This window comes from Meleagris gallopavo, chromosome 2 (genome assembly GCF_905368555.1).
Source record: "Meleagris gallopavo chromosome 2, MGAL_WU_HG_1.1, whole genome shotgun sequence".
NCBI classification, from domain to species: Eukaryota; Metazoa; Chordata; class Aves; order Galliformes; family Phasianidae; genus Meleagris; species Meleagris gallopavo.
The window spans coordinates 103,323,012-103,350,626 of NC_139405.1; the positions used below are offsets into that span (position 1 = coordinate 103,323,012).

A 27,615-nucleotide genomic window follows, 5' to 3' on the forward strand; every position below is an offset into this window, starting at 1 on the left:
GCATACATTGCTTTTTTTGGAGAACATAGTGCTGCCCTTCTACTGAGCAACTGCAAATGTAAAGCTTTATAATTAGCTTCTTACCAGAAAATAAATCAATGTCACTAGCTTCTGAACATGACTTGCATAAACCTATCACTGAGAAGGATCCACCAGTTCCTGATCAAAGAACAGCAGCAGAATGGATGTGACAAGTCCTACCAGGATGAAGGATTTAAAGACTTAAGACCTTCATCTCACCCTGAAATGCTGATCTTGCCCTAGGAGCCTAGGAGCTGCTGGTAACACACTGGAACAGGTTGCCCAAGGAGGTTGTGGATGCCCCATCCCTGGAGGCATTCAAGGCCAGGCTGGATGTGGCTCTGGGCAGCCTGGTCTGCTGTTGGCGACCTACACATAGCAGGGGGTTGGAACTAGAAGAGCACTGCGGTCCTTTTCAACCCAGCCCATTCTGTGATTTAATTCTATGAAATGTTTAAGCTGAGTAAGAATGGACCCCATGCATATGAGGAAGAGACTTGGAGCCTTCTTACCATGAGAAGACACAATTCATACATGGTCTTCTACTGCTGCTTGCCAAAGTGGGAGAGAAACATCTCAGAGCAAGTTTGGGGTGTATGGATAGCAGTTGTTGTCAAGCTGGCTTTCCAAGAACAGGTATATGGACAACCAGACAGTATCTACAGAGAGATAAAGTTTTCCATCATGCTCTGCATGGGACTTGTAATGCTTTGAGTAAGACATTGAAAAGAAAGAAAATAAATATGCAAGTGGATGTAACATTTTCTCTTTGAATAGGAAGCTTTCTGTTGGGTATTAAAATGGACTGTAAGTGACATTGTAATAGTGAAAAAAGATGTAAAAAAGACTACAGATGATAAGAAGTAAATATTTCCTAAATAAGGGATCTCATCCAGTAGGCCATTGACACACAATAATAGGGATCACTACCTAAAATGGTCACAAGCAAATAATATATTTATTTAAATTTCTGTGAAACCTTTTGCTCTTACACATAGGACATTATAAAGAATGTAGTCTGCACATATAGATAAGAGGATTTTGTCACAGAAGCAGCAACACTGAAAATAACTGAATACAAACTCCAGAGCAGCTCTTATGCCAAAAAGTTGACTATAATCCGTGAACATATATAAACAGGAGCAGGAGGAAAAGAGAGGAAGTTCAGAGCATCACACTCCTATGACTGTTTTGAAAACAGGGGGTTCAGTTTTGTAATCCACAATTCAGGAAAGAAACCAGGGAAACTGCCTGACTATAAAATGCTCAGTTTGTTCAGAAGTGAAGGGGTGTTTTGGGGAACATGCGGAACAAAAAATTCATAGGATGATTAAATTGTTCTGTTAGTTCACCAAGGTATATTAAAATAGCATGGCTGGAAAGTGATATTTTACAAGTTCACTTTAAAATAAGGCATTTGTTTGAACTGGAAATAATGATTTATAGTTGAGCATCAGTCAATAACTGCAGTCAGTTCACCACCCCAAAACATACTGAAATCAGCACTAGTTCAAGCAGGTATTCTTTAGTGAAAATCCTACAGCCTACACTAAAGTAGGAAACCAAATGTAGAGATTGCAAGGATCGCTTCTAGTATATAAGTGCATTAATTGATAGTTTTGTCATGCATTTTGGAAGCATTGGTTGCATGCTCTTTTAATGCTCTTTTTCTTATGCAGGTCATTCCTAAAAGTTTTGGACTGTTCCTGGATGTATGACTTTTAGGGATGGGCTGACAATTAGTCTGACTTCTCCAATAATACTGACATTGGAGCTTGAACTCATTTGCTTCCCTAGGCTTAATCAAGTCAATTATTTTTCCTTTATTGCGTTTCATTTTTTTGCTTCTCCAGAGAATTGATACACTTTTCTGTATAGCGATGGAGGTAAACCAGAAAATGGAGTTGATAAATGTTATTTGCTTTTTCAGCTTCTCCTTGGCTTTAAAATGGTCAGAAAAATGCTCTGGTGAAATTTACTGGCAGCAGAGGACAGTCAACACTTTGCTGGGGATGCTTCGTATCATGAAAAATGAGCTGGTACATAGCTCTAGAGCCATTTGCATTCTCATGTATTCTGGTTACCAGCCTGCACCAGGCATCCTTAGAATTGGTCACTTCCCTAAAAAGAACTCAGAGAATATTAAAAAGTGATTGACAAAATGGTTAATCAATTCTAGGACTTAGTATTACAATACCCTCAAAGCCATTTTATGTATGTAGCCAGAGGGCTTAATTAAATTTTTACCTCGGTTTGGGTGATATGATTTTTATTAGATATTTCTTCATGTGCATAAAAACCAAAATACTTGCATTTAAACAGATAGGTACATAATGTCAAGGTCCTTCTTCAGTGCAGAGATCACTCGACAGAAACCTTTGTGCTATAGATGTGGCCAGATCGTTCCGTTGGTAAGAACTGTGAGCATTAGAAACCTCCAGCATAAGACTGCAGCCACCACAGGAGGGGAGGCTCTGTGTCACCATCTGCAACGCACAGAAATATTTGCAGTTCAGAAGATTGACAAGCCAGCATGCTGCTCGGGGTAAGAAAAGCCATTCCACAAATCCCCTTGCAGCAATCACGTCTCATTTAATTGACATCCCACCAGCTTGCAGTTTGGGGTTGTGTTTGTTTCTTTTTTTTTTTCCTTCCTTTAAAACTTCATTTAGCTGAGCTTGCTGAAGAACCCTACGTTACCAATTCTAACACTTCTGCTGTTTTTGGGAGCTAATTTTAGCCTGGTGAGGCATTGTCCTGCCTTCAGTCCTGCCCTGTGCGTCACTGCATGCCCAGCCATGGGTTCCTGTGTGCCACGGGCCGTATCACATTACCAGAAAACCCTGCGTTGGCAAACAGCTTTCACAGCTTATGCTGGTAAGCATACCTCAAGGACATCTGTGTATTGTAAAAATAACAGCCACAGGGCAGCAGGGCTATGGAGAGGTGCAGCAAAGACAAACGGAGCCACGATGTCATCGGGTGCATGGTTGTGTGGCTGGCAAGGTTGAGTAGGAGAGGTGCAGGCCGTGTAAGCCTGTGGAAATGCTAAATGTCTGCACGTCTTCCCCAGCATAGGCCTGCAGAATAAACAGTACAAAAAGTGTATTTCTTCCTTGTATCGAATCCCAAAGTATCTTTAGAACCATTGAAATACTAAGTTCTAGTTCGGGGTGAGCACAAATATCTTAAAGTTCTGTCATAAAATGCAGCCTTGGGTATCAGTTTGGGTATCAGATTGTTCAATTGTCTTTTAAGTAGAAAATAATGCCTTTCTTCTATATTTTTAGAGGGAGGGGGCTAGCGATCAAACTAAATGTACAACAACGTGTCTATGTGAAAGATCATAGAATTGTAGAATTGAGTTGGAAGGGACCTTCTGAGGCCACCTGGTGCAACTCCCTGCAATGCGCAGGGACACCACAGCTCCATCAGTGCTCAGAGCCCCATCCAGCCTGACCCTGGGTGTCTGCAGGGACGTCCACCACCTCTCTGGGCAACCTATGCTAGTGCTTCTCCACTCTTATTGTAAAAACCTTCCTTATATCCAAGCTAAATCTCCCTTCATTTAGATCGAAGCCATTCCCCCCTGTCCTGTTACAACAGACCCTCTTCCCTTTCTTCTTATATCCCCTCTTTCAGATACTGAAAGGCTGCTCTCAGGGTTCCTGCAGCCTTCTCTTCTCCAGACTGAACAGCCCCAGCTCTCAGCCTGTCCTTGTAGGGGAGGAGTTCTATCTTGTGGATCAATTCTGTGTCTCTTATCTATAATGTCACGCATTGATAACTCTCAAATGCAAATCATAGAATTATAAGCATGAACCCACCAGTAAGCCCTGATTTTGCTGCTCACGAGTCATATTTTGACTTCAGTAATTTTATTCTTCAGGTATATATTTGTCATTATTTTCAACACAATGCGACCATCCTTTATTTGTGTTATAGTAACCTCTAGAGTTCCCAGTGGAAGGTTTCATCATGCTACGTACAACTGACATAATAAGGGTCATTTTATTTAGTGTCTGTGGTTCTCTATACCCCAATGCTCATGATTCATCATTTCTTTTGTCAGTGAATAGTGAGATTGTGAGCTAACAGGCTGACAAGGGCAGAAATCAATTTAGATTTACAATAACTGATGTGCCTTGTGAGCAAGTTCAGCTAAGGAGGACCTCCATCTGTTCGATGGGCATTGCTAGGTCAAAGCTGACTCAGAATTAGTATTTATGAATACTCTTTCAAAATGTAAGCGTAAATAATGATAAATGTCTTGCTAATACACACATTAACTGAAGGTTTCCACTTACCAGTATTTTTTTAAATCTCTATACACTGGCATTATAAGAATAATACTTTAAATATCATTGGCTCAGAATTATGGCTGCCTCTTGTGATGCAATTTGTTCTTCATCTGAGATAATAAAATTACGTGTTATGTACATGATAAGATTTGCAATATTCCTGCTTGTCCATTTCCTCGTTTTTAAGAATTGGATTTTAAGTGATAAATGTTGTGTAGGTTTCCGCATGCTATTGCAGCTTAGAATGTTGACCTTTCTTAATGAAGTGTAAGAGTTTGTGATGGTTTTGCTTTATATCTGGTAAAAGCTGAAGAAAATGCTTGGAGTTGAACTGTTTTTAGTTGAAATCAAATAAATTAAATGCTCAGGTGCATTTGAAATTCCTGCAGTATGACCACTCTGTCTTCAGACACCTAAGTATCTTCAAATAGCTGCATTTTATGCTGTTCTTACATGCAAAAAAATGATGCTATTTGTAGTTAATGTTGTGTTTTCTGGCATGAGCATCTTAATATATGTGATTATTTATAGAATCATAGAATGGCCTGGGTTGAAAAGGACCACAGTGATATAGATAGTTTCAAGCCCCCTGCAGGGTTGCCAACCACCAGATCACTAGACCATTATTGCAGACCTATCAAGAGGAACTTCTGTACTCAACCAGCATTTTTGTATGAAGGAAGTGTGTGTGAGACCAGATATTGAGTTCTCCTATACTAGAAGACATCAGATTTTTAATCTAGTTAATACATGTGGCATCCTGTATACATTTGTGTAGAAAAGAAGGTTTGTGCTGCTCTATTGCAGTGTTTCTCAACTTTTACTGGGCATTCAATGCTATGAGTCACAGAGACATGGGAATATTCAGCATTTCTGGCTACATTAAATGAACACTGCTCCCACTTGGCTTGCAACTTGAAGTACTTATTAGTTTATTTAATCAAGATTTTGACTGGTCTTTATTATGCCTATGCGTGCAATTCCCAAGCTTAGGAGACATGGCACGTTCAGCCTTCAGCTTGAGAGGATCCACAGAGCAGGAGACAAGCACATTGCAGCTCCTGAACAACACCTAGGGCCGTGTCTGTGTTTCAGCTGAGGAGCTCAGGAGAGGCTGGGAGCAGGACGGCTGCATGAGCCACCGCTTCTGATCACAACTTTGCCCTGCAGGCAGTCTGCAGACGGCCCGGTCGGGTGCACTGAGGTGCCTGGCAGAATATTAACTTGCCAGACAGATTCAGACATAGAGTCCCTCAGGTTGCTCCAGGGCTTGCACTTGTAGCTTCACCATCTGAATATAGAGTAAGCCTGATCCAGAGGGCAGCCTTTGGATGACCCTGGAGTGTGATGTGGAAATACCCATGGTCTCAGAGCTCAGACAGCTCTCTAAGCTGGAAAGTCAGGTCGAAGATACACTGCTGTGAAGGAGAGAGAGAGAGCAAGCCATTTCAGCTGAGGAAACATCCATGACCTCTATGCGCCCCAGCTACGATTCTGTAGCCCTCCACTGGTGATAATCCATGTTGGCTCAGACCCCAGCTGGGATCAGACAGGTCAGCTCCTGCTTCAAGGCTTCTGACTGGGGAACAGAAACAGTTCTGAGCACAAGGAAACGAATGAAAAGCTTTAGAACAATGGTGATGTGTGGCTTGGCAGTAAGAGTGCCACACGTGCACACAGTTTGAGAGCAGCTTCCTGACCACACCGCCTATGTTGGTGCAGCAGAGTCCAGGCTGTGTATCAGAGCGTTTGCAAATCTCCACTTGGATCTAGAGCCAGCCACCGAGCTTGCTACTGGCCTCACAGGGCAAATTATAGTTTCTTTTATTTGCTCTTACGTTGGGCATAGTGAGAGCCTGATGACAAGAATGTCCAGGGAATGATTTAGCTTCTGCAGATGGTCAGGACATGCCAGTCTAACTTCTTGCACGTAGGCGCAAAGGAGAGAGAAAGCAAGGAATTTAGTGGGCACTGTGGAGCAGTTGCAAGGAACACCCTGCTGGTACTCCGCAATGTAACGTGAGAGCTGCACAAGGCAAGTGTTGCTTTATCTATGAGGACACTGGGTTGTGTTTGCGTTATGGATCTCCTCAGGCCAATGTAGCAAGAATATTACTGTGCCTTTTGAAGGCTGAGCATTGCTGCAGTTTGGGAGGTTTGTGGGTTACGCTGTTGATTTTATTTTTTTAGGAGAAACGGATATGGAAATGGATGTGTAGGAAGAAGGGGCCATTTTGAAATGGTTAAAAATAATGCAATTAAATCCCTGTACCAAGCTACAGGATGTGACCATTCGTTTCAAGGTCCTTTTTGCTGTCCTGGTGCTGCCATCAACCAGAGGCAGTTCTTGGGCTTTTCTCACACATATTAGGTCAGGGACATCAGGATGGATCTTTTGAGTGAATTTGTCCACTTATCAGTGCTCAGAACGTAAGGAACGAGGTAGCTGTTTGTCGATGTCATCACAAATAACAACAGTTTTAAAGATTCCTTCTTTGCTTTCATGGTGAGTGCTATTAAGGCCAAGTTCTGCTCTCAGATAAACCCCCACACTGTAGACGTTCCCACTTTTTTTTTTCTGATAGCATCATCGTTTCCGGGAACAGAGAAAAGAGAATTTGATTATATTGGTATCATAGCATCATTCAAGAGCTCCATTGTGCTTAACTCTGCACAAACAGATTAAGACAAACTGTTATTCCCAGACAACTGAGGAAGGTGAATGGCAAAGAAGAGAGGAATAAGGCATGCAGTCAGATAATGCATATCTATTATATTTACTGCCTATTTCAAAAGTACATAAGGTAAGGGGCCAAGTCAGCCCCTTGAATCTCATTTCTCTTTAATGTTAGAATACATTTAAGTGTTGAGGGGAGATGCTGAGACAAAGGTGGCCTCAGAGAGATGCTCAGAGAGAAAGAGAACATTCAGGGCATGGATCGCAAGAATCAACCCCTTCTGCAAGGTCTCTAAGATCATCTTGTTTATTTTGAAAGCATTTTAGCCCACAGGCAGCCTCACCTTTGTTAGCTTCAGAGGGAGGTGGTTACACTGGAGTGTGTACAGTATGAACCACTGCTATTAATACACCCCTGGGGAGAGGGAGGGCTGCCCAGTACAGTATGTGTGAAAAGACATCTTGTGCCGGCAGCAGCACTGTTGAGTCATTCTGGCCCGTCTGCAGGGAGCACTCAGGGCTGTAAAGCCACCACCATAATCATTATTAGAAGCACTATCTTCTAATGATTCACTACAATCATTATTATTCAGGCAAGGCCTGCTCCCCCACTTCAGTCTCCCTCCACTTTGGGTGTGTAAATATTTGTGCTGTCCACATCTATTGTTGGCACAGAGGCATAAGAAGAAAGTTCTCCTCAGCCTTTGCTTGCATATTTGGCTTCAGGCCAGTGCAAGTTAAACCCTCAGCCTCTTGCTGCCCCTGCTCGTTTTTTTTTTTTTTTTTTTTTTCAGTAGTAAGCAATGACTCTCTTGAAGATAGGCCGGCATTTCCTGAGGGTGGGCTGGCACTCCCCCAAGGCTCATAGTATGTGCCAGAACAAGTAAACAGCGGGACGGAAGGGTTTTTCTTCCTTTTGTTCACACCATCCAATTTGTTCCTTGGCAATTTCCCCACTCCTAGGGAAGGCTGGCTGTCTCTCTATGCAAGCCACGGTTGGATTTTTCTTATCTTTCTGTAGCTATCTGCAGCAGGCACACCACATTTCCAAAAACAAAGGTGTTGATACAAGTATCTCTTACTGCCCCTGTCAGGACATTTATGCCACTGTTATTTGCATGCTCCCCAAAATGAGAAGAGCAATTTGAATGAGTCAGGAGATCACTCTTACTCAGATTGACGTGGGAGCGTCGCAGGATCATATATTTTTCTATTAATACAGGGTCAAACTTGAGTAGGGAGCTCTGGTTTTGCCTATTTTTAGCAAAGGCACAGCAATGCTGCAAAACCAAGCCAAATTCAATGCAGCTGCAGTTTGCTTTCAATCTGGGTGAATCAAAGGAACATGAGTTAGTGGGCATGGTGGTGATGAGTGAGTGGTTGGACTAAATGATTGTAGACGTCTTTTCCAACCTTTGTGAGACTATGATTCTATAAAATAAATTAAAATAAGTCAACGGAGTCCTTAAGATATGGAAGCATTCACTTTATTCTATGCTCACCTATGGCTGTGGTGGGGAGTTTTGTACAAAGCCCTCCTTTCTCCTTGCAGCCCCTGACTGATGTGACCATCCAGCACCAGATGTGCTGCTTTTGCAGTGACAGGTGCTGAAACAGAACTCTTTTTTCCTTCACAAACCACAGATCTCTCTGCTGATCTCTTCTTCAAAAGTGTTCGTGCAAGGATACCGAGAGAGGTTAAATCTTTCCTCTTTCCTTCCCCTTCGGAAGGCACTTGACGCAAGGACAGATGAAGAAGGAGTTTGGATCCAGGTGTGCTGTCTGTTAAGTAGTTTTGGCTGCACAATCTCACTCTGTCTTTTATGATGCTATCAAAGTTTATGATTCCTGAATCCAGCAGAATAATGTGGCTGCCTGTTAGAGAAAGTGGATGGTGCAAGGATTAGAACGTGTTAATTTTCTTGCTATCAGGGAGGCAAATCTTTAAATACAACCAGTAAGGAGAAAAAAAACAGCAAGAAATTTAAATACAAAATCTGGAAAGCTGAGAAAATTCTGTTTAGGAGAGTAGAAAATGTTTATAGGAACTTGTGTGGTGGGAAAATACCTGTATCTGGAAACTCCTATCTCTGGAATGGCTCGCTGAGAATTCCTCCTTGGCTGTGGCAGATTGCAGTGCTCTTTTGACCTTCCCATGGTTCAGCTGATTTACCCTAGCTTAAAATCTGCCCTTTTGTGTCCAGATAGCAAGGTGACGCAGAACTGGAAGAGATCAGAGCAACACTTCCTAATCTCCACAAAGGCTTCTGAAGCAGATAAAAGGGTAACAATCCTGCTTTGCGTTCTTTAACACTTTAGCAGAGCAAGAGGGATGTTGAAGTTGCTCTGAATGAGCAATGATTAGAAAATCCTATTGCCCTAAAACTGCAGGTGATGCTGATTTGTGGAAGCAGCCAAACTGAGACGTCGCCCATTGTCTTTAGTCTGCTAGCACTGCAAAGATAATATCTAATGCGGTTCTATGGACTGCTGAACACATTCTGGGTCAGGTACGGTGTACTGCTGGCCACTGGAACAAAGCTGTCTGCCTCAGAGTAAAAACATAGCTGGGAAGGCTGCCTGCAAACTTCTTGTCATGTGTGAAAATCCATATCGTTTTTAGGGCTGTGTAAAGCATTAGTTCACCTGAAAAAAAATGACAAAGATCTGTAGTTTGAATTGGCCTCCCCTCTTTATTAGGCAACATCAAGAGTCAGCACAGCTCTTGGAGCTCAACCAGAGGATGTTTGCTATTTGATTTGAACATGCACAGCGCATCTCCGAAATTCAAACTTGACATGGAGGCCAAGACAAATCCATTCAGACAGACAGCCTGAACCTGCAGTCTGTGTTACATGACAGCCTGATGCCCTGCTTTTAGCCTGTGCAGCGCAGCATTCAGAGCAGCCATCATCCTTGCAGCATCACAAGCAAGAGCTTTCTGCTGATTTTTAATGCTAGGGCTTCATCTGCAGCCACTGTTAGATTATTTGATAAAGAACCTGGCACAGAGCTTGAGCTAATGTGAGAAAATACAACTGTATGTATCTGCACATGCAGGAGTTCTGAAGAATTGATATTGCTCATGTGTTTATTGGAGATAGTTACGATTCACCTTTATGCTGCAATACAGCAATACGTGCATCACTGCCTCTCCTAGGGCCATTGGTGATCTTCCTTGCTGATACAGTCCTATAATTTCCTCTCCCTTCTCATTCTTCTAGTCTCACTTGCCACATCAAGATTTAAGAACAAAAATGGGATCGTTTGATTCCTGCTCAACAGTATCCTGGGAGAGCAGCTTGGGCTGTGCCACTGAAGAAGTTGCTACAAGATGATGCCATCTGACAGTAGGCCCCAAAACAAGGCATAGTACTGCAGCAACTAAACATGGCAATCTGCACTGCACTATATTTCAGTGTTGTGGTCCTGCAGAGCAGTTTCATTCAAACAGATGCAACTGAATGCTTGGCTTCTTGCAGGATGCATGGTGTCTGCATTACGCACATCATTGTCGGCTGTGGGCCTTGCTCCAAAAATGGCTTCTCTGCTTAATGCAGTGTTGCAGTCCAAACAAAGCAGGTTTATAAAGCACTTGACCCTACTTTTTTTAAAACCCCCGAGGAAGCCCTGATGAAAGTCATGTTTCTGAGATTCGTCAGCAAAACTTTGGTTTCAGATTTGCTGTGCAGGAGTCTGGTGTGGGAATCTACAGAGTCAAGAGTTCAGATTTTTGCAGAAGCAAAAGTTTGCACTCAGGAAGGTACCTTTGTGCTAAGTGCAGCTCTCAGGGGGGTTTGCTGATTCATTTGCAAGCAGCGCAAAAGTTTAGATGTAGATTTTGCCTGGAGAATTGGCTCCTAAATTGGTCTTGGAAGCATGTGACCGCATTTCTAAGAAGACCATGAGAAGTGAGTGAAAAAGCAGAGTTCTGCAGGGACAAGTAGAGTTCTACTTGGAGAAGTTAAACACTGGGGCACACACTGCACAAGCAAGGCAGAGGATGCTCTGACTTACAGTGGCAGAGTGTGCAAACACTGAAGAAATATGCATGGTTCTCGTTGGTGTCATCTGTCTTCTGGGCAGATTATTAAGGTGAAAGCAAAGCTGTGATTACAGAAGCAGCAGGTGGATTGGGTGAAAATGGTGGTTTAACTACACAGTGATGTTTCTTGTGCTAGGTGGACACTTATAAGAGTAATATGATGCACCGTGTCTCTAGGATACTGCCTGAGCCCACAGGATGCAGGGCATGCTTTCATGTGGTTCATTCCTGCTAAAAGAGAGTTATGGCTTAAGTGTGCCCAGCTGTGTCCTTGGATCTCTGGACAGGTGAGCAGGCAGAAGCCCATAGATGTTCAGCTGTGTTAGAGAACATGGATTACACGTACCAAGAAATATAAATTCTCTTACTTTCTTTCTTGAAAAAACAAACAAACAAACAAACAAAAAACCCTGCAAATAAACTTATTTTTCCAAGAGAGAGATTTGTACCTCTGTCAGCTTGGGGTCAAATCAGCAGTAGCTTTATAATCATTTAAAAATCAGATTACTGAAGTTCATATCCATTTTATTTCCTTTCTTTCCTGGCAACTCTTTGCTAACACAAAATACTTAAGAGTTCTGATGAATGACTTCCAAAGACTGGGCAGTCTGGATGATCACTGCTCCTGTGAGCTGGATGACTCCCAGCTGCCTGCGCAGGCAGCCAGTAAATCTGCAGATTTGTCTTTAAGCATTGAAATGATACACAAAACTAAGATAGATTAACTCCCACAATCTTTTTTATTTGCTCTGCAAAGCAGGAAAATGGGAACAGTAGCATAAAGTAATGGAGCTTTGCTATCACAGAATAGAGTCATAGAATATCCCAAGTTGGAAGGGACCCATGAGGATCATTGAGTCCAACTCCTGGCTCCAAGGAGGACCACCCAAAAATCAGACCATCTGCCTGACAGCACTGTCCAGATGCTTCTTGAACTCTTGAACGTGGCAAACTTGGGGCCATGACCACTGCCCTGGGGAGGCTGTTCAGAGCCCAGCCTCACTCTTGGTGAAGAACCTTTTCCTGATATCCAACCTGTGAGTTGGCTGTGTTCCATAATGTTGTTACGGATTCAGCACGCTCCTTATGAACTTCTTTTATTTTTTTTTCTCCTTAAGAGCTCTGGTATCTTGTAGATTGGATGTGGCTAAACAATATGTCACATTAAGTAATTGGAAAGGAGATGTTGTTCAAGAACTCCCCAGACCCCATTGAAGTTGAATTTAAGTAGTTCATAAGAGTAATCTGAAAACAAAAGAGTGTATTCTCAGTGGAAGGAAATATTTCAGATAAACAGAAGGCGCTTTTTCATTTTTGAAAGCATAGTATTTCACTTTTTCATTCCATTCAAGCCTGAATTGTATTTTCTTTAGAGTTTTGCATAAAATTGAACAAGACAACCCCTTATTTTACTGTAGAAAAACACCTTTTACGACTGTGGTCATGATGTGTGTATTTTGGCTATTGGATTGCTAAGAACACATATTTATGTACTTCATATACTAAGTTACTCATACAGGATGCTATTTTTTCAGTTCTATTTTCTAGGATGATGAAAGATGGCATGGCTTGTAACAGAAAGCTGTTTGGTCTATAACAATTGCTGTGAGTGATGCTGTATATTTAGCAACTCTGTTTTTGGTTTCACAGATGATTATATTGCATGTTTCACCATAGAGTCTGAAATCATTGCTGGTGTGATAATATATTTGTTTATGTAATGGTTCACAGTTAGGTACTCTCTCAACTTGTTTGTCTTGCTTTCCATTCTTGTGCTGTTGAGGTATTCTTGCCAGTGTTTGCTTTTGTTATTTGTGTCTATGGACTGTCCACTATTTTTATTCATGGCATCTAACCTGGTTTAATTTACAGTGTCTTTTGTTTGCAGCAGTCCTAAGCATGAAAATGCTTTTTGGAAAAGTATTGCAGCCTGTGCAGTCCATTGTCACACTCCTATTGAAGTCAAGAACTTTAGGTAAACAATGCAAGGACAGACTCTGCACAAGATTGCTACAGTCGAGCTAACAAGTCCTGGCAGCCAGGATCCAGGTCTTTGCCTTTCCTACATACCTCCCTACTTATTACTTCCTTACTCTTTTCCTGACTTCGTCATTCTCTGTGCCCTACCACCATATGGGTTCAAGTGAAGGCGTAGAGAGTGACCCTGTTGAGTGGTTGATCGTCTGATGATGGGAATACCATCAGAGAAGGTGAAAAACGTGAGTTTATATTCAGACCTGAGGTAGAGTTGAATTTGTGGTGCTCTTGGAAAGTGCTTCGGGTGGAAAAGGTGGGCAGAAATACGCTTTCTACCAACCACCCTTTAAAAAGAATGAACCCTTCTCAACTTTGTCCTTAGCACTGGATTCAAAACTCCACCTCCAAATTAGATGATGATGCTAAATGCTATGAAGAACAGAAAGTTGAGATGCTCCCTTGTACTTATCTTGCCCTACTGTCTGACTGTAAGCACTCAGTGCACAGGCTTTCTGTATCTCACCCGCAAGTGTGTTTGTCTCCACTGCTTCTATAACAACCTAATAGTTATTTGTCATTTCTGTTAAACTCCAGGGGGGACTCACAAATAGACAATACTTGTCTGATTCTGATCTTATTCTCTGAGATGTTTCCCTGAAGACATTTATTTTGCGTTCTCTTCGCTTCTTCCCTTCACTAGTCCAAGACTTGAGTGGCTTGTCAAGTAGATGGAAATAGATACAGGCACTTGGAAATTCCTATTGTTCTCCAGAGAGACGACTGTCTAATGTCCAGCAGAGCAATGCCTGAGACCCATCTGTCAGGACAGCAGCTGTCACTTTTTCCATGGTTTGTTTGTAAGATCGTAGGGATCAAAACTTACAGATGGAAAAGACCTATTTATAATAACAAACCGTGCTGTTAATAGCTCCTTTCCACTGCAGCTCTGAAGATATTTTAAAGGCTTACTGAATGAAGCCTTTCAAGATTCCTAGGCAAAGTATATTAATTAATAATATTATTCTTGGATATGCCAGTAACTGTCTGACCTTTGGGAAACCACAGTCATCATTTCATAGGGAGTAAAATCAATCTAAGTCATACTTCCATAGCTGCCCAGTGGTTGAACCTATTCTTTTTGACTTAGAGCTGTTTGTGCTGATCACAAATCAACACCACTCTGTTTTCACCCATGATTCTACTCTGGAGAGCAGTTCCAAGTGCATCATTCAATTTAGTTTTAAATTAATGTGATCCAGGTCTTAACCTGCTATATATATTTTTGTACTTTAATTAACATCGGGACAGCTGTGCCAACTTGACACCAGTGAGGATCAGCAGCAACGGAAAGGATGAACAAAATCAGTAAACTAACGTGGCAGAAGAATTTTGTAGCTAATGTTATTGTAGAACACTCTCAGAGTTTACAACCAGAGGCATATTTTGACGCTGCTATGGTCTGCCTTGGAGCCCACAAAACTGTTTACACTGAAAACAGTACTATAAAAATGCTATTTTTGTGAAAGCAGGTACATATTAGTGAGAAGAGCAAACTGTACTTCTATAGACAGCTCTGTTCCTTTGATAAGTGTTGCTCATAAACCTTTCGACAAGAAAGCCTAGAAAAATAACAGCGTCTGAATGAGATGTTCTTCACTGGAGTACTGCAGCAAATGACAAAGGCTGTTTGCCAAAATGCTGTTTTTATCTGATCTTAGTTGTAGGCTGCATTCTGACAACATAATGAGGGTTACTGAATACATAACTTGTTAATAAATCCTTTTCTGTGTTCACTTACAGACTAGAAGTGACTTCTATCTCCTAATATTTATAGCATGTTTACTATATATGTTACTCTACAGTAGGAGACTTCAGGTAGATCTGCAGTCAATGATTCTAGTGGACTGTGGGTATCAGAATCCATGGGAAGGAGTTTGGTGTGCAGAGCAAAACCAATTTGGGTTCAGACTGCGTTTTCTCACTTATTTTGATTGTGATTGAGTCATTTTGGGTGGAATCCACACCAACTACCTAAATCCATGATCTCTCCACATCAGTAGAGAGCAAGCAGCATGTAGATAGCTGTCTTTGCCCACTCTTGACCAAAGTGTTTGTTTGCTGAGTGAAACAGCTGTACGTTTCACCTGAGCACTCTGCAAAATGCCTCTGGTGTAGTGAGTCCCTTTGAGCCCTGTTATCAAATTGGTGCCGGTGAAGTCATGTCTCATTTTCACAGTCGGGAGGAGAGGATTCCTCAGGAGTTCTCCGAACACTTGTGAAGGGAAAGGCCATTACATAATGCCAGCTAGGAATGTCACACCACACCTCTAAAATGAGACACATTACAGAAATGTCTGGCCAGTCTGGATCAAAAAGTCGCATGCCTCGGATAAAAGCCATTTGACTTTGGCATTATGTGTGTTTTGTGTACGCATGAGGTGGGAATAGAACTGCACTGTCTGCCTCTGACTTACTTAGAGCAAATGTAATCTTGGCATATTGACCATCCCTTCTTGTACAGCTTAGTCAGCATCCACTTCAATAAACTATGTTTTCTCCTCTGTTTGTATGTTTTTCCCCTTCTTATTTAAGAACACACTAGTTCCTAAGCCCTTCACAAGATGTTAAGTGATCAGTGTGTTTTTCAAGGTAAATTTCAGTTGAAAATCCCCTGTGAATGAGATATAACCATGCCATGCGTGATAAAAGTTAAATGTGACAAAGAACCTTGTAAGCAGGAGCCTGTGGGAAAGAAAGTCTATTAATTCACAAGGAATCTGGGGAGAAGTGTTGTATTCCAATTCCAGATACCCCAAAGGCCAATGTCTTGGTGTTAGACATTGTAAAACATTACAAATATACTTTGTCATGTTCAAATTTGCTGTTTCAGGGTGTGCAGAGCCTCTTAATCCCATGCCCTACCAAAGATGGGTAGATATGTTACTAGGTATACTACTACCTCTAGCTAAGGAAACCCAGGATCACAGGTATCCCAAGTTGGAAAGCACCCACATGGACCAATGGTCCAACTCCTGGCTCCACACAGGACCACCCAAAATCAGAATTCCCAATGTTTATCAGCATTGCACTGATAAATTAGGATTTCAGAGCTGATTTTATTCAGAATGAAATAGAGGCGCATTCTGGAAATCTATATAGTTGAAAATAAAAGGGTGTCCAGTCTGGAACAGTGGGCCATGAAATCCACTGCTGGTGGAGCATTGTTAGTGGTCTGTGCCAGAGTGGTTGGCAGAATGGTCCCAAGGGAGGAATTAACCCCATAGGGAAAGTGGTCATTTGTTTTCAGCTTCCTTCAGCAAACACTTGACCCAAAATTCTTCCGTTGTGTGATCTCAGAATTGTGTTCAGAGCTTTCCCAGTCAATGTCTGGTGATCCCTTTTTGCTTTGGAGTTTTTCATGTGCTCCTTGCATGAAGACAGAAGCTTTGGTGATCCAGCTTGGGCTGTTCCTTTGCATTACACTGAAAGATAGGTGGCTGTTGTGTTCAGGTATATCAGTGAGGTTTAACTCCTACTGAGCGTGCAACTTCCCACTGCAAGGTCACCTGTACATTCAGATACAGGCTGCAGGCTAAAATATCAAATCAACACAACTAGTTCATGGGCAATCAAACACTAATTAAGGGGAGAGGAAGTAGAGATGAGGTGAGCATTACGTCATGGGGGGAGACTGAGAATGAAACCAAAGAAAAAGGAGATAAACTTCTCCTGGGTAGCCAGTGGTAGGACCAGAGGGAATGGCCTCAAGTTGTTCCAGGGGAGATTCAGGTTGGATATTAGGAAAAATTTCTTCTCCAAAAGAGTAGTCAGATGTCGGAACAGGCTGCCGAGGGAGGTGGTGAAGTCACCGTCCTTGGAGGTGTTCAGGGAACATGTAGATGGAGATTCTTCTCTGAAAGAGTGGTCAGGCACTGGAATGGGCTGCCCAGGGAGGTGGTGGAGTCACCAACCCTGGAGGTGTTCAAGGAATGTTTGGATTTTGTGTTGAGGGACATGATTTAGTGAGAACTATTGGTGATAGGCAGATGGTTGGACTGGGTGATGTTGTGGGTCTTCTCCATCCTTGGTGATTCTACGATTCTATGATTCTATGTGGTACTAAGGGACGTGGTTCAGTGGGCAGTGTTGGTGGTAGGTAGATGGTTGGACTAGAGGATCTTGGAGGTCTTTTCCAACATAAACGATTCTGAGATTCCACTTTATTAGTTTTACTATCCTATAGATTGCCATAATTTTTTTACCAAGTTCTCCTTCATGTGTCTGGGTGGAAAAACGTCTTTGCATTTCAGTCATACTCTTGATTTGCTGTTTGTGCTTCTTGACTGGTGCCATGGGGCAGTGACAGAAAGACTTAGTCTGGCCAGGAGCAGTCCCTGTCCCTCCAGTGCCTGTGTTGCAGGATGTGGAGCTGAGGGGCAGAGATGCAGGAGGGCGCAAGGATTTCTGTAGTAACATGTTCTTTCCAAAACACTGTTTTAGACATCTACTGTCTCAGTCATTAGCATAGCCAGACTGGCCTGATTCTGCTATGCCTATTCAAATGAAATTTGCCTTATGCTGCAGAGCATGTATATCTTACAGCTCAGTTCTATAACGGTAACAGAGTCAGAGCCTAAAATGAAATGTCTGCGTTAAAGCAACAGGGTACCAGAGGAATTATTTTGGTCTCCTTACAATTCATGTAGAATATGCTTATTGAACCTTATAGCTGCCTTGAGGGTAAGTCTACTTTTCTCTTTTAAAAATATGCAAATCCATAAAGCCATTAGGACAGAATGATGCCTTTCAGTAGAGTGAGCTAGACAATTGCATGCAACTTTGCTTGGCTGTGAAGTCAAGCTAAGTGCAAGGCTCAGTCATACTGTCTTGTAGTTGCACGCAGCGCTGACATATAGTGCACGGTAATGCATTATTGAGTAGTTGTCTGTTGTGTCTTCATTGCATGGTGTCAGCTGTGTAATAAATAATTGATAACATTGCTCTTACTCCACATTAAAGATATATGAGTATATAATACATGAAGAAAATGCAGCGGCAAGGCAACCTGTGCTGAAAAGATCAACCGTTCCGAAGTACTCTGCGGCAACAGGAACCACAAAGTGACCACTGCCACCATTTCCCATTTCTATACTTTGAGTCTGTGATTGTTTGTCATGGCAACAAATGGCGCACTCAAACCATTGCTGCTGCTTTTTAAACGGAAGAAAAATTGTGGTAAAGAGCTGGTGTGCTGCAGAGCTGCACACCCAGGTCTCTCCAGTTATTATCCTTGTAGACTGAAAATTCCCTTAGGAAGATCTTTTTTTTCTTAAGTGGCTGTAAACTGTCAGAAAAAATACAGTCTAAGCAAATCCTTTTTCCTCGTAAGACCTTTTTTTGTGTTAAGTATAGGAAAAGTTAAGGGGGAAAAAGTTGCATTTGTATCCACAGTGGCATTAAATCTCTGTTGAACTGCTCCCCTGGAAAGCCATGCTCTCCTCCTTAACTCAGTGCCAGCGTGCTGTACAGGACACAGTAAGATGTCTCGCTGTGCAGACATCCTGTAAAAAGCAGAAGCTTTCTTCAGCTTACATTCAATGCTCTTTTATTTCCACTTCAAGAATAATCATTTCTGATGACATTTTTTTTTTTATCAGTAAAACTGATGAGACAGCAGATTTGTTCAGGAAAGATAAGTTTGTGAGTCAGATCAAGGAGATCAAAAAGAAATGGGCTGTTTGGAAGGAGCCACACGGTCAAGGAAAAAACTACAGGTTACTGGAAGCTGTTATTATGACAGAAAGGTGTAAAACAGTGTACTGTGTGTTGAGGTAATAACAAAATGACAAACGAGATGCGGGAGGTGTGAGATAACCAGCCTGCACCGTGAATTCTGATGGAATGATCTGAGGAGCCAAAGGCACGTTAGCTCCTCCAGGCATTTCCCTGGGGATGAAAACAACAAGACACCAACTGTTTTGACCTGCACAAGCGTTGCCCAGATCTTTTCCTTTAACACTGAGGCACTGAGACAGAGAAACTGATGGAAAACTGCAAATTTTCCCAATGCATTAGACACGAGCTCCAACTGCAAGGTAGGGGAAAAAGCCACTGTCCTGCTTTACTGCAGTCTGTCAGAACAGAATAGTAAAGAAAACAGATCTATTTTAATATGGAACGTGAATAACACCAGTAAAATCAGTGGAATTCTGCTGGTGTAATCCAACCTGGGATGTGATTTGTGCCTTTGTGGATTATAGGTTTGTGCTGAACTCCTCTGATTTGCTAAGCTGCATCCACCTCTATACACTGTGAAGTCTGCATGTATATAACACTATATATGTTGATATAAAGGTTCTTGTGCAGCTTCAAAAACATCCCAGTAAATAACATTTTCAGGCTAAAAGTTTATATTGGTAATATTTACAGGCTATAAATGGGAAAAATCAGAATTTCCAGCCTGTGTGAAATTATCCTGACAGCTTATTGACGTGTTTTGACATTAGAAACAATATATTTTAGGCAAAAAGAAATAAACTTGAGATTATAAATTCGTAGCCAACAGCAATACTAACTGCAGGAAACGCTGCTTCTGGGACTCCCAATTGCTCAAGTATTGGTAATCAAACTGAAGGACACATTTGTAATAGCACGGATTTATCACAAGGCATAATTGGAAAGGTGATTGCATTAAAGACCATCAGAATATAGTCCCTATCCTGAAGAAAACCTGGTCTACATAAAAGGAAACAGGTTAGTATCCTAGAAACACCTTCTGAATATCTACCCCTCCTTCTGATACCAACAAAAATACAGAAAATTACTGTCTTCAAGTACGTGCATTGAGTTTACTTTCTGTATTGGTAATTATAGGAAAACAAGGGAATTCATTACATCTGTTTTTTGGAAGTCACTTGTTCAGTTCATCCCCTTAATACTATGGTCAGGTAAGTGAATCCCATTGTAGACACATAGTAAGATCAAGGGATTTGTCCTGGAATGTCCATGTCCAGGAATCTCTGATTCCCAGAACATGACACTTTAAAGACAAGCGACTCAGCAAGCGCTGGAGCTGGGGAAGCTTGGGATGCAATTTGGTCTGCTTTGTGTAGATGGATGTGTGAGTTAATGCCTGGTCTGGTGGTTGGCGACCCTGCACATAGCAGGGGGTTCAAACTAGATGATCATTGTGGTCCTTTTCAACCCAGGTCATTCTATGATTCTATACCACTCTTTCTCCACTGACTAGAAGTAGCCCAGGAGGCAGGCTGAGACACTGCTTCTGTCTCTGAGGTGGCTAATGTAAGCAGTAGAATTCATTGTGCCTCAGTTACACCTCTGTTAACTAGCTTCAGGCACTAGATTTGACATGGTATCATGGAGGGCTTTCTGTTCTATCTTTCTCCATCTGTCTGATTTGTGGATAACAGTCTGAGCATGGCTTTGGGCATGGTTTTGTTGGAACCATGGTTATAAATCAGGTGCCTGAGTAGCTGGGTTCCTTAAGCTGAGAATAATTCAGCTGGAAATTCAACCAGCCACTCAACCAGAACCCCAGTAAAAAGAAACTTAGACTGCAGGATGGCTATGGCATTCCTAATTCTCTTAAGCTCCACTTCATAGTATAGGCTCTCTGGTAACAAAGATGAGCCCCTCTCTTTGTAGAAGCTTCCTAGCCAGATTTCTTTCCGTGAAATACATAGGTCATTAGGAACCCCACTCCTGATTTGGTCGAAACTGGCTAAAAGATTGAAAACTTACAGTTTCATTAACCCTCTCTCCTTAGGGAACAGACTTACGCAGTGTGAACTTAGCTGAGGTTGACTGACCTCAGATGGGTAATGCATATTGAAAGAGTAGTACAGGCATGCATATCCCTGGTCATTTTCCTTAACAAGATCAGTTGCCAACTCTTTCATCTTCTTCAGGTTCAACGAGGTTTTCTGCAGCCACCTGAGTTTTAACACTGATTTGTTGATTAAGAACATTTCCAAATCCAGATGATATCCTGATAAATGAGTTTCTATAATTAATTATTCTTGTACAGTAGTTTTTACCTTTCAGAATCAAATGTGAGGTAATTATAACAAGCATATAAGCTTCTTGGTGTCCTTGCTCAGTACAACCTCTCATTGATTGCCAAGGGAGTTTTGACTTTGCAAAGCAACGCCATTGTTCATTCCAGACTGTGGTTTTTTTTGCCTCCCTGTTGTTAGCTAGATAAATAAAGGTGCTTGCAGGCTGAAGATGGGCATCCGTCTTTGTTGAAGATTATTAACCAAATCAATTTTTTCACAGAAAGAAAATCAATTGATATATTAGCAAGAGAGAAAACAAAACATTTTGCTGTTCTAGCTCCCAGGAGACCAAAGAGCCAGTTCTTAACTTTCAGAAATAGAGAGATAAAAAAGATAGGCTTCAAAGTTCAGATCTAAATTCAGATCAGAACTTCTCCAGGGCACATGGGGACTCTGACTCATTTCTAATCTCGATGTACATTTAAAGGGCAGTCATATAAAAATTGACCCTCTTATATTCAGCAAATACAGATACACCTGACTACTTGAATCCCAACTTGTCCTCCAGAAGCAAAGAGGTGGGGGTGATGGCAGGGGAGGTTGCATTTTTTGATTCATTGCTTGATGAACTTTTATCCATTGCTGACCATAGGATGTTGCTGTAAACAAGCTTGTTTCCCTCTAAACCTTTGATTTTTGATAGGCTTTTGATGGGGAAACAAGTCAGGTTTGGTATGATATATATTAAACTAGCAAGCTCTCCAGAGAGTTCATTCTGGTTCAATTTGATGTGTGGTATACAGTAAAGCATCAGACCTTTAAGCTAAGTATTCTAATAGGATGTTGTTACAAAAGAGTGGAAACATACCAAAGTTTTGTGGAACTTTGCATCTGAGCTGAACTTTCGGAGTGAGGCTATTTTATAATATCTTCTTCTACCTTCTTGGACTGCTGGGAAGAATAATTAATGTTTGCATACTACTTTGAACTCGCAGGATGTAATGACAGTACTAAGATATAATATTAAAACTGTTAAATATTGAAATTCTCCATTAGTCTCCTTCCATTTCATAGAAACAAAAGATTTTCAGATGCATTTAAAAATAAAATTATTGTAAGAAAGGACCACTATTAAATGCAAGATCATATAGTTCAAAAAGGATTGTATGGTGTGCCCCAGAGTTCTCCCTGAGCTGCTTCTTCCTGCCTGCCCTTCTCCATATGAATGTATTTCTGCCATACAAATGAACTTGTGTTTGTTTTAACTCTACTGTTTGCAATTGTACTGTTAATAAAACTTCAGGAATGTGACAAACAGTAATGGTGAACACTGTGAAATGTGCCTTATGGGCAGGTTATTCCATAATTACCTCCTAAGGCCTTATACTGAAACACACACACTTCTCTGAAGTACAGAATTAGGCATGCTGGACCTGATGAACAGTTAATTAGCCTTAATATGTCATTTGTACAAGACATCCAGACATAGGACCCCAGTTGAACAACCAAATATTGTGCACTTGTTACTGCAGATCTAGAATGCCACCACTTGTGGTTTAACTGCTAACGAGTTTGGAGACATCTGTGTCTGAGCTACTTGGTTGGACTTCCTTTATGTTCATTGCAAAGAAATAGGCACAGCTAGGATGCAATTCCTTGTGTCCTCTTGTAGATCCCATGGTTTGATTGGATGAATTGCCCCCCAGAATACTTTCTCTTCTGACTTGGTTATAGAGGGAACAGAGTAATTAGCTCAAAAACAGCAGGCTACATCTCAGCAGAGGAAAGATAGGTAAGATGAATCCTACCCTTTAGGTCTTTGGTTTTTATTCTGGCACATCTCTTTATATTTACATTCTTTAAATAAGACACATGTGCCTTTTTTTTGTTGTTGTTTGAAGAATAATGAATTTCACTATGAAAAAAAGCTGCATCAAGCTGGTCTATTAATATAACAGCTTTAATGAAAAGAAACCAGAAAGACTGTATATTTCATATTGAGTCATAAGGGCAGTATTTCTCAGCATTTTCTGTCAAAGCTGAGCGTTATAAAATTGTTTGCAACTGGAAACAGTCTCAAATATAAGCTTATTCACAAGCATTTCTTTTTACAGCACCTTGAACAGTAGAGTCATGGTATGTGTCCAAAAAACTCTGGCTTTACAATATTACAAAGAAAGTATTTATTCTCATATGGAAATATCCACCCAACCTTGCAATATTCAGAATGTAATTGGAAAAAGCAGTGATCACTTACTCTTAAGGTTAAAGTTATTATAAAAATCCCTTGCTTGAAACAATAATGAGAATATCTCAGGGTATAGAGCTCTGTGAAAGCTTATCCATTTGCTGTAGAATCTGTGCATGCATACATGCATTGAAACACTGTTGTGTTCATCAAAATGTAAGGTGTTCCTGTGACTGTCTTGAATGACAAGGGAAGGAAATACCACTTCTAATGACTCCTGTTGGCAGACAGTTGGTTTAACAACCTCTGGACAGTAACCTGTGGTGGTGATGATCTTGCTCATCAGACCTCACCCTGCACAGATGTTTTCTCTCTGTTCCCTTTCACCATTTTAAAGTGAAAATGGAAATAAACAGTTGATGTGACCAAGACATTAATTTTTCACTTCTTTCTCCCATACCTCCCAGCTCTTAAGTTTAGATGTAGCTTGGATTGAAACTGTGTCTCTTCTTTTGGCAGGAATGCTACAGAATGGAAAGAAGTTTGATTCCTCCAGAGACAGAAACAAGCCTTTCAGGTTCAAGATTGGCAGGCAAGAAGTCATTAAGGGATTTGAAGAAGGTGTTACACAGGTACAAAGACATGATTCTGGCTGAATTTCCAACTGGGTGAAAGATGTGTTAGGTCTTAGTGCTCAGTGCAGTGTTGACAGGACCAACTGGAAATCAGTGTCGAATCCTAAGTGGTTTTCTTAATGGTCTTAAGTTACTCCAGGGAAAGTTTAGATTGGATACTAAGAATAAATAAGAAGGTCAAGAATTGGAACAGGCAGCCCATTTTAGTGGTGGAGTCCTCATCCCAGGAAATATTTAAGGGATGTGGACATGGCACTAAAGGGACATGATTCAGTGATGGGGCTCAGTAGGTGGGGTTGATGGTTGGATTTGATCTTGAAGGTCATCTCCAACCTGGATAATTCTGTTATTCTGTTCTGTGAAAGCATGGTCTATTCAAGAACAGTATTTCCTGTAGTCCTCCACTAGCTGACTAAAACACCTCCTACTCACAAGGCTTTACATGAAGTATGCATTTGAGAAAGGAGAGGCAAGATCCTCTTGCCAGGTGTCAGTGTGCATATAAGTCTTGCTTCTTCCAGGGCTAACTACAGCACATAAACCACAGTGGCCTCTAAACTGATCCAGGTGGCAGTATTTTATGAAGTGGCCTCTATTCAGCTACTCAATAAAAGGCCAAGCTGTCGTTTTTGACAACATCTACGACTGTGCTGCATATTTTGACCCTTACTGAGTAGGGCACCATACTGCACTGTTAAACTTTTATGACTTCAATACTCCCAGCTACAAAACTTAACATTCAGCAAGCAGCCATAAGATATGAAAAAGGAAACTGCCCTCCATTAATTACAGCCTGAGTGCCAGCACAGTAAAACTCTGAAAAAGCCGCACAGGGCAACTCCATGCTGTCTCTGTAGTGTTTTGTCTGCAGTGCTTGTGAGGACCTACAGTGTGAGGAGTGCAGTCAGGGTGCTGAAGTGCAAAAGTTACTCCATTTCTGACTTCTGGAGCTCATAATAGGAGGAAATTGCTCAACTGTTATTGACAAGCACAAATCCTTACACTTAAATACAGAGAGGGAAAGAATGTGAAATGAGAAACAATCCAGTGATGAATGATGCAGCCAGGCTTGTTTGAGAGGAAAGGAAAATAACATGGTTTCCAGCTCCACAAGAAAGCAACACAGGCATATCCTTCTCTCCAAGCTGAGAAGGAACGGGTCCATCTGAGGAATCCTAGTCTGAAATATATCCACCTTCTGCTCTAACTTCTAGAGGGCACTCATTATTATTTGCTTTGCAGTAATACCTACGGAGAGCTCAGGGCCCCCATGTGCTGAGTGTATGAAATGCAGAATTAGTGGTCTGCAAGAGAAGAACAACAAAATGGTTTCAACAGAGCCAGCAGCAGGACTCTCTCAAATATTTCCATGATTTTTCATCCACCTGTGGTCATATGACAAGGAGCCCTACAAAAAGAAGGAACCCAAAAGTGCATTTAAGTTCAGTTGGGGTTGCTTTTATTCTAGTCAGAAACCAGTGCAGGAAAAGCTCTGGAAACAAGCTCTGTTCAATCGGTTTTATCTCTGCCTTGAACACACTCACCAACTCCTGTCTCCTAATTACTGTGGCCTACCTCCATTCCAGCAGTGTGGCCACACGCTGCCCTCCTGCTCCTCCTAGTGGATCGCTAAGTTAACTTATGGCTGTCTCCTTCCACCTCAGAGTTTTTGAAGGCTTGGGAGCGTGATTGACACAAGGCACATGGAAAAAGGCAATTCACTACATCGAGCATTGCAATTTTCCAGACCTTGGTTTAATGCCTGTGAGATGGCAGCAGCATCTGCTTTTCTGTGCTCAACTTCTGGCAGCCCCATGCCTAAGATCCATGGATGATGTACCAGCTATCTTACTGGCAGGGACCCACCAAAGCACCAGAGACCAGTGCCAAACCCTGCAAAGACCAAGAAGGTTATTTGCTCTCACACCTTCATCCGCATTCTACAAATGCACCCTGAGTGTGAGGGAAGTTGGTGGCCCTGTCTGTGCAGCGGAGTTGGACCTTCATGATCCTTGGGGTCCCTTCCAACCCAAGACATTCTGTGATTCTATGAATGTGGGAAAGTTACATTCACATTTTTCTTCTACCTAGAATGACTGAAGCTCTAGCTTTCGCGTGTTTCATAGAAACAGAAAACGAAATTCAACAGGAGAAACTGTGTAATATGTAGTTCAGTCCAATCCTGGGAAAGACGTCTGACTTTCACTGCATAAAGTCAAGGATTGTTTCTTGGCCAGTGAATATCTGGTCACCAGTATAGTGTACATAAGTCACAGCTTTACCCCAGAGCAGAACAGAATTTTCAATCTCGATGCTGCAAATCTTGGTGAGAACTTTCACCTCTAAAGCTAATCTGGTGTGAGATAGATCGGCACTTCTGTCTGTCCCTGGGATGAGACAGAACAAGCTTTGCATGAGCATCTGTCCTTGGGCTTCAGTCTAGGGAAACCTTTCTTAATGAGGACTGCATCAGTCCAGCAGCAGAAAGTTGGGTGCCTCTAGCATTTGTGTTTGGTCAGTAGCTTTGAAGTCATCAATGACGGTGACTGAAGAAGCAAAAAACACTGCTGTGCATTTTTAAAAATCTGAACCAAATGATTTCTCTGTGCTGATCTGTCATGAACACAAAGCTCTGATCCTACCTGTTGCTAAGCCTTTTCCATAACTCCTGCTGGTGTTATGTGTATCCTGCACTCCACAGAACCCACACTTCATGCAGCTGACTACAGTATAGATCACAGTGTGCCTTGGAAAGACTTTTGTTGCTCCCAAGCTGGCTCTAGCAATTCAAAGAGAAGCTAGAGGAGCTAGGCAATGAATGTGAGCTGTTTGTAGCAGCTTTAGCTTTCTTGAAAAGCAAAAAGATGAATTTGATCATCCTGAATATCCTCGGTTCTGTAAATCTGCCATGTAGTGCTCTGTTCTGTCTTCCTGCTAATACTGTGTTTTGTCTTGTCTTCTTCTTTCTCTGCCATCCAAAAACCAGATGAGCTTAGGACAAAGAGCAAAGCTGACCTGCACACCTGAGATGGCCTATGGAGCCACAGGCCACCCTGGGGTCATCCCTCCCAATGCCACGCTCCTCTTTGACGTGGAGCTTCTCAGGTTGGAGTGAGTCTTCTTTGGGGAGCTGGATGGAGGCACCTCTCCATAACCATCCCTTCTTTCTCACCCTCCCAGCAGCGGGGGAAGTCTTCACTGGAATCCTAATCTTCCTGCTCAAGCTGTCATCAATAGCATTTGCCATTAGGTTTCTTAAGCCTTTCTTTCTCCTTTCTTCTTAGACTTTGTGGTGTCCATATTTGCCTTTCATTGGAAGCTTTGCTTTGGAAAAAATGTCTACCGTTGTAACATTCTCAAGTTGTACATTTTATTTAATCTGCATGTGATGAGATTTCACAGTGACAATTGAAAATATATATAAATATAAATATATATATATATTCCTTATTGAAAAACCACTGCCTTACTGTACACTTAAACCAAGAAAATTAAAAAAAAAACCACAAAAGGTGCTCAAAAACTCCAGTGTACGCCTTGTACATGAACGGGCATTAGCCAAACAGAGTTACCTGCGCTGCCACTTTTCTCAACTTGTACGTTCTGCTTGCTGCTGTTTTAAAGAATACTGTCTCATTTAAGAATTAAGTATATATGTAAACAATAAAACCTTGATACTTTACAATTTGTTGTTTTCTTTTTTCCTGTTTTCCATTGGCCACTGCAGTTTCTTTTAGTGAATGAGAAGTTCTT

The 27,615-nt window shown here is 41.6% G+C and overlaps 1 protein-coding gene across 1 annotated transcript in view; it reads left to right on the forward strand.

Annotated features, from left to right (window-relative positions):
• Positions 1-27,547, forward strand: part of FKBP1B (FKBP prolyl isomerase 1B) — a 45,197-nt gene extending 17,650 nt beyond the window's left edge. The window contains exons 3-4 of the mRNA XM_085218120.1: positions 23,747-23,859; positions 26,849-27,547. Coding sequence (XP_085074246.1) covers positions 23,747-23,859; positions 26,849-26,977 — 242 coding nt within the window. The 3' untranslated portion in view covers positions 26,978-27,547. The remainder of the gene's footprint in view (positions 1-23,746; positions 23,860-26,848) is intronic.
• Positions 27,548-27,615: the final 68 nt, after the last annotated feature.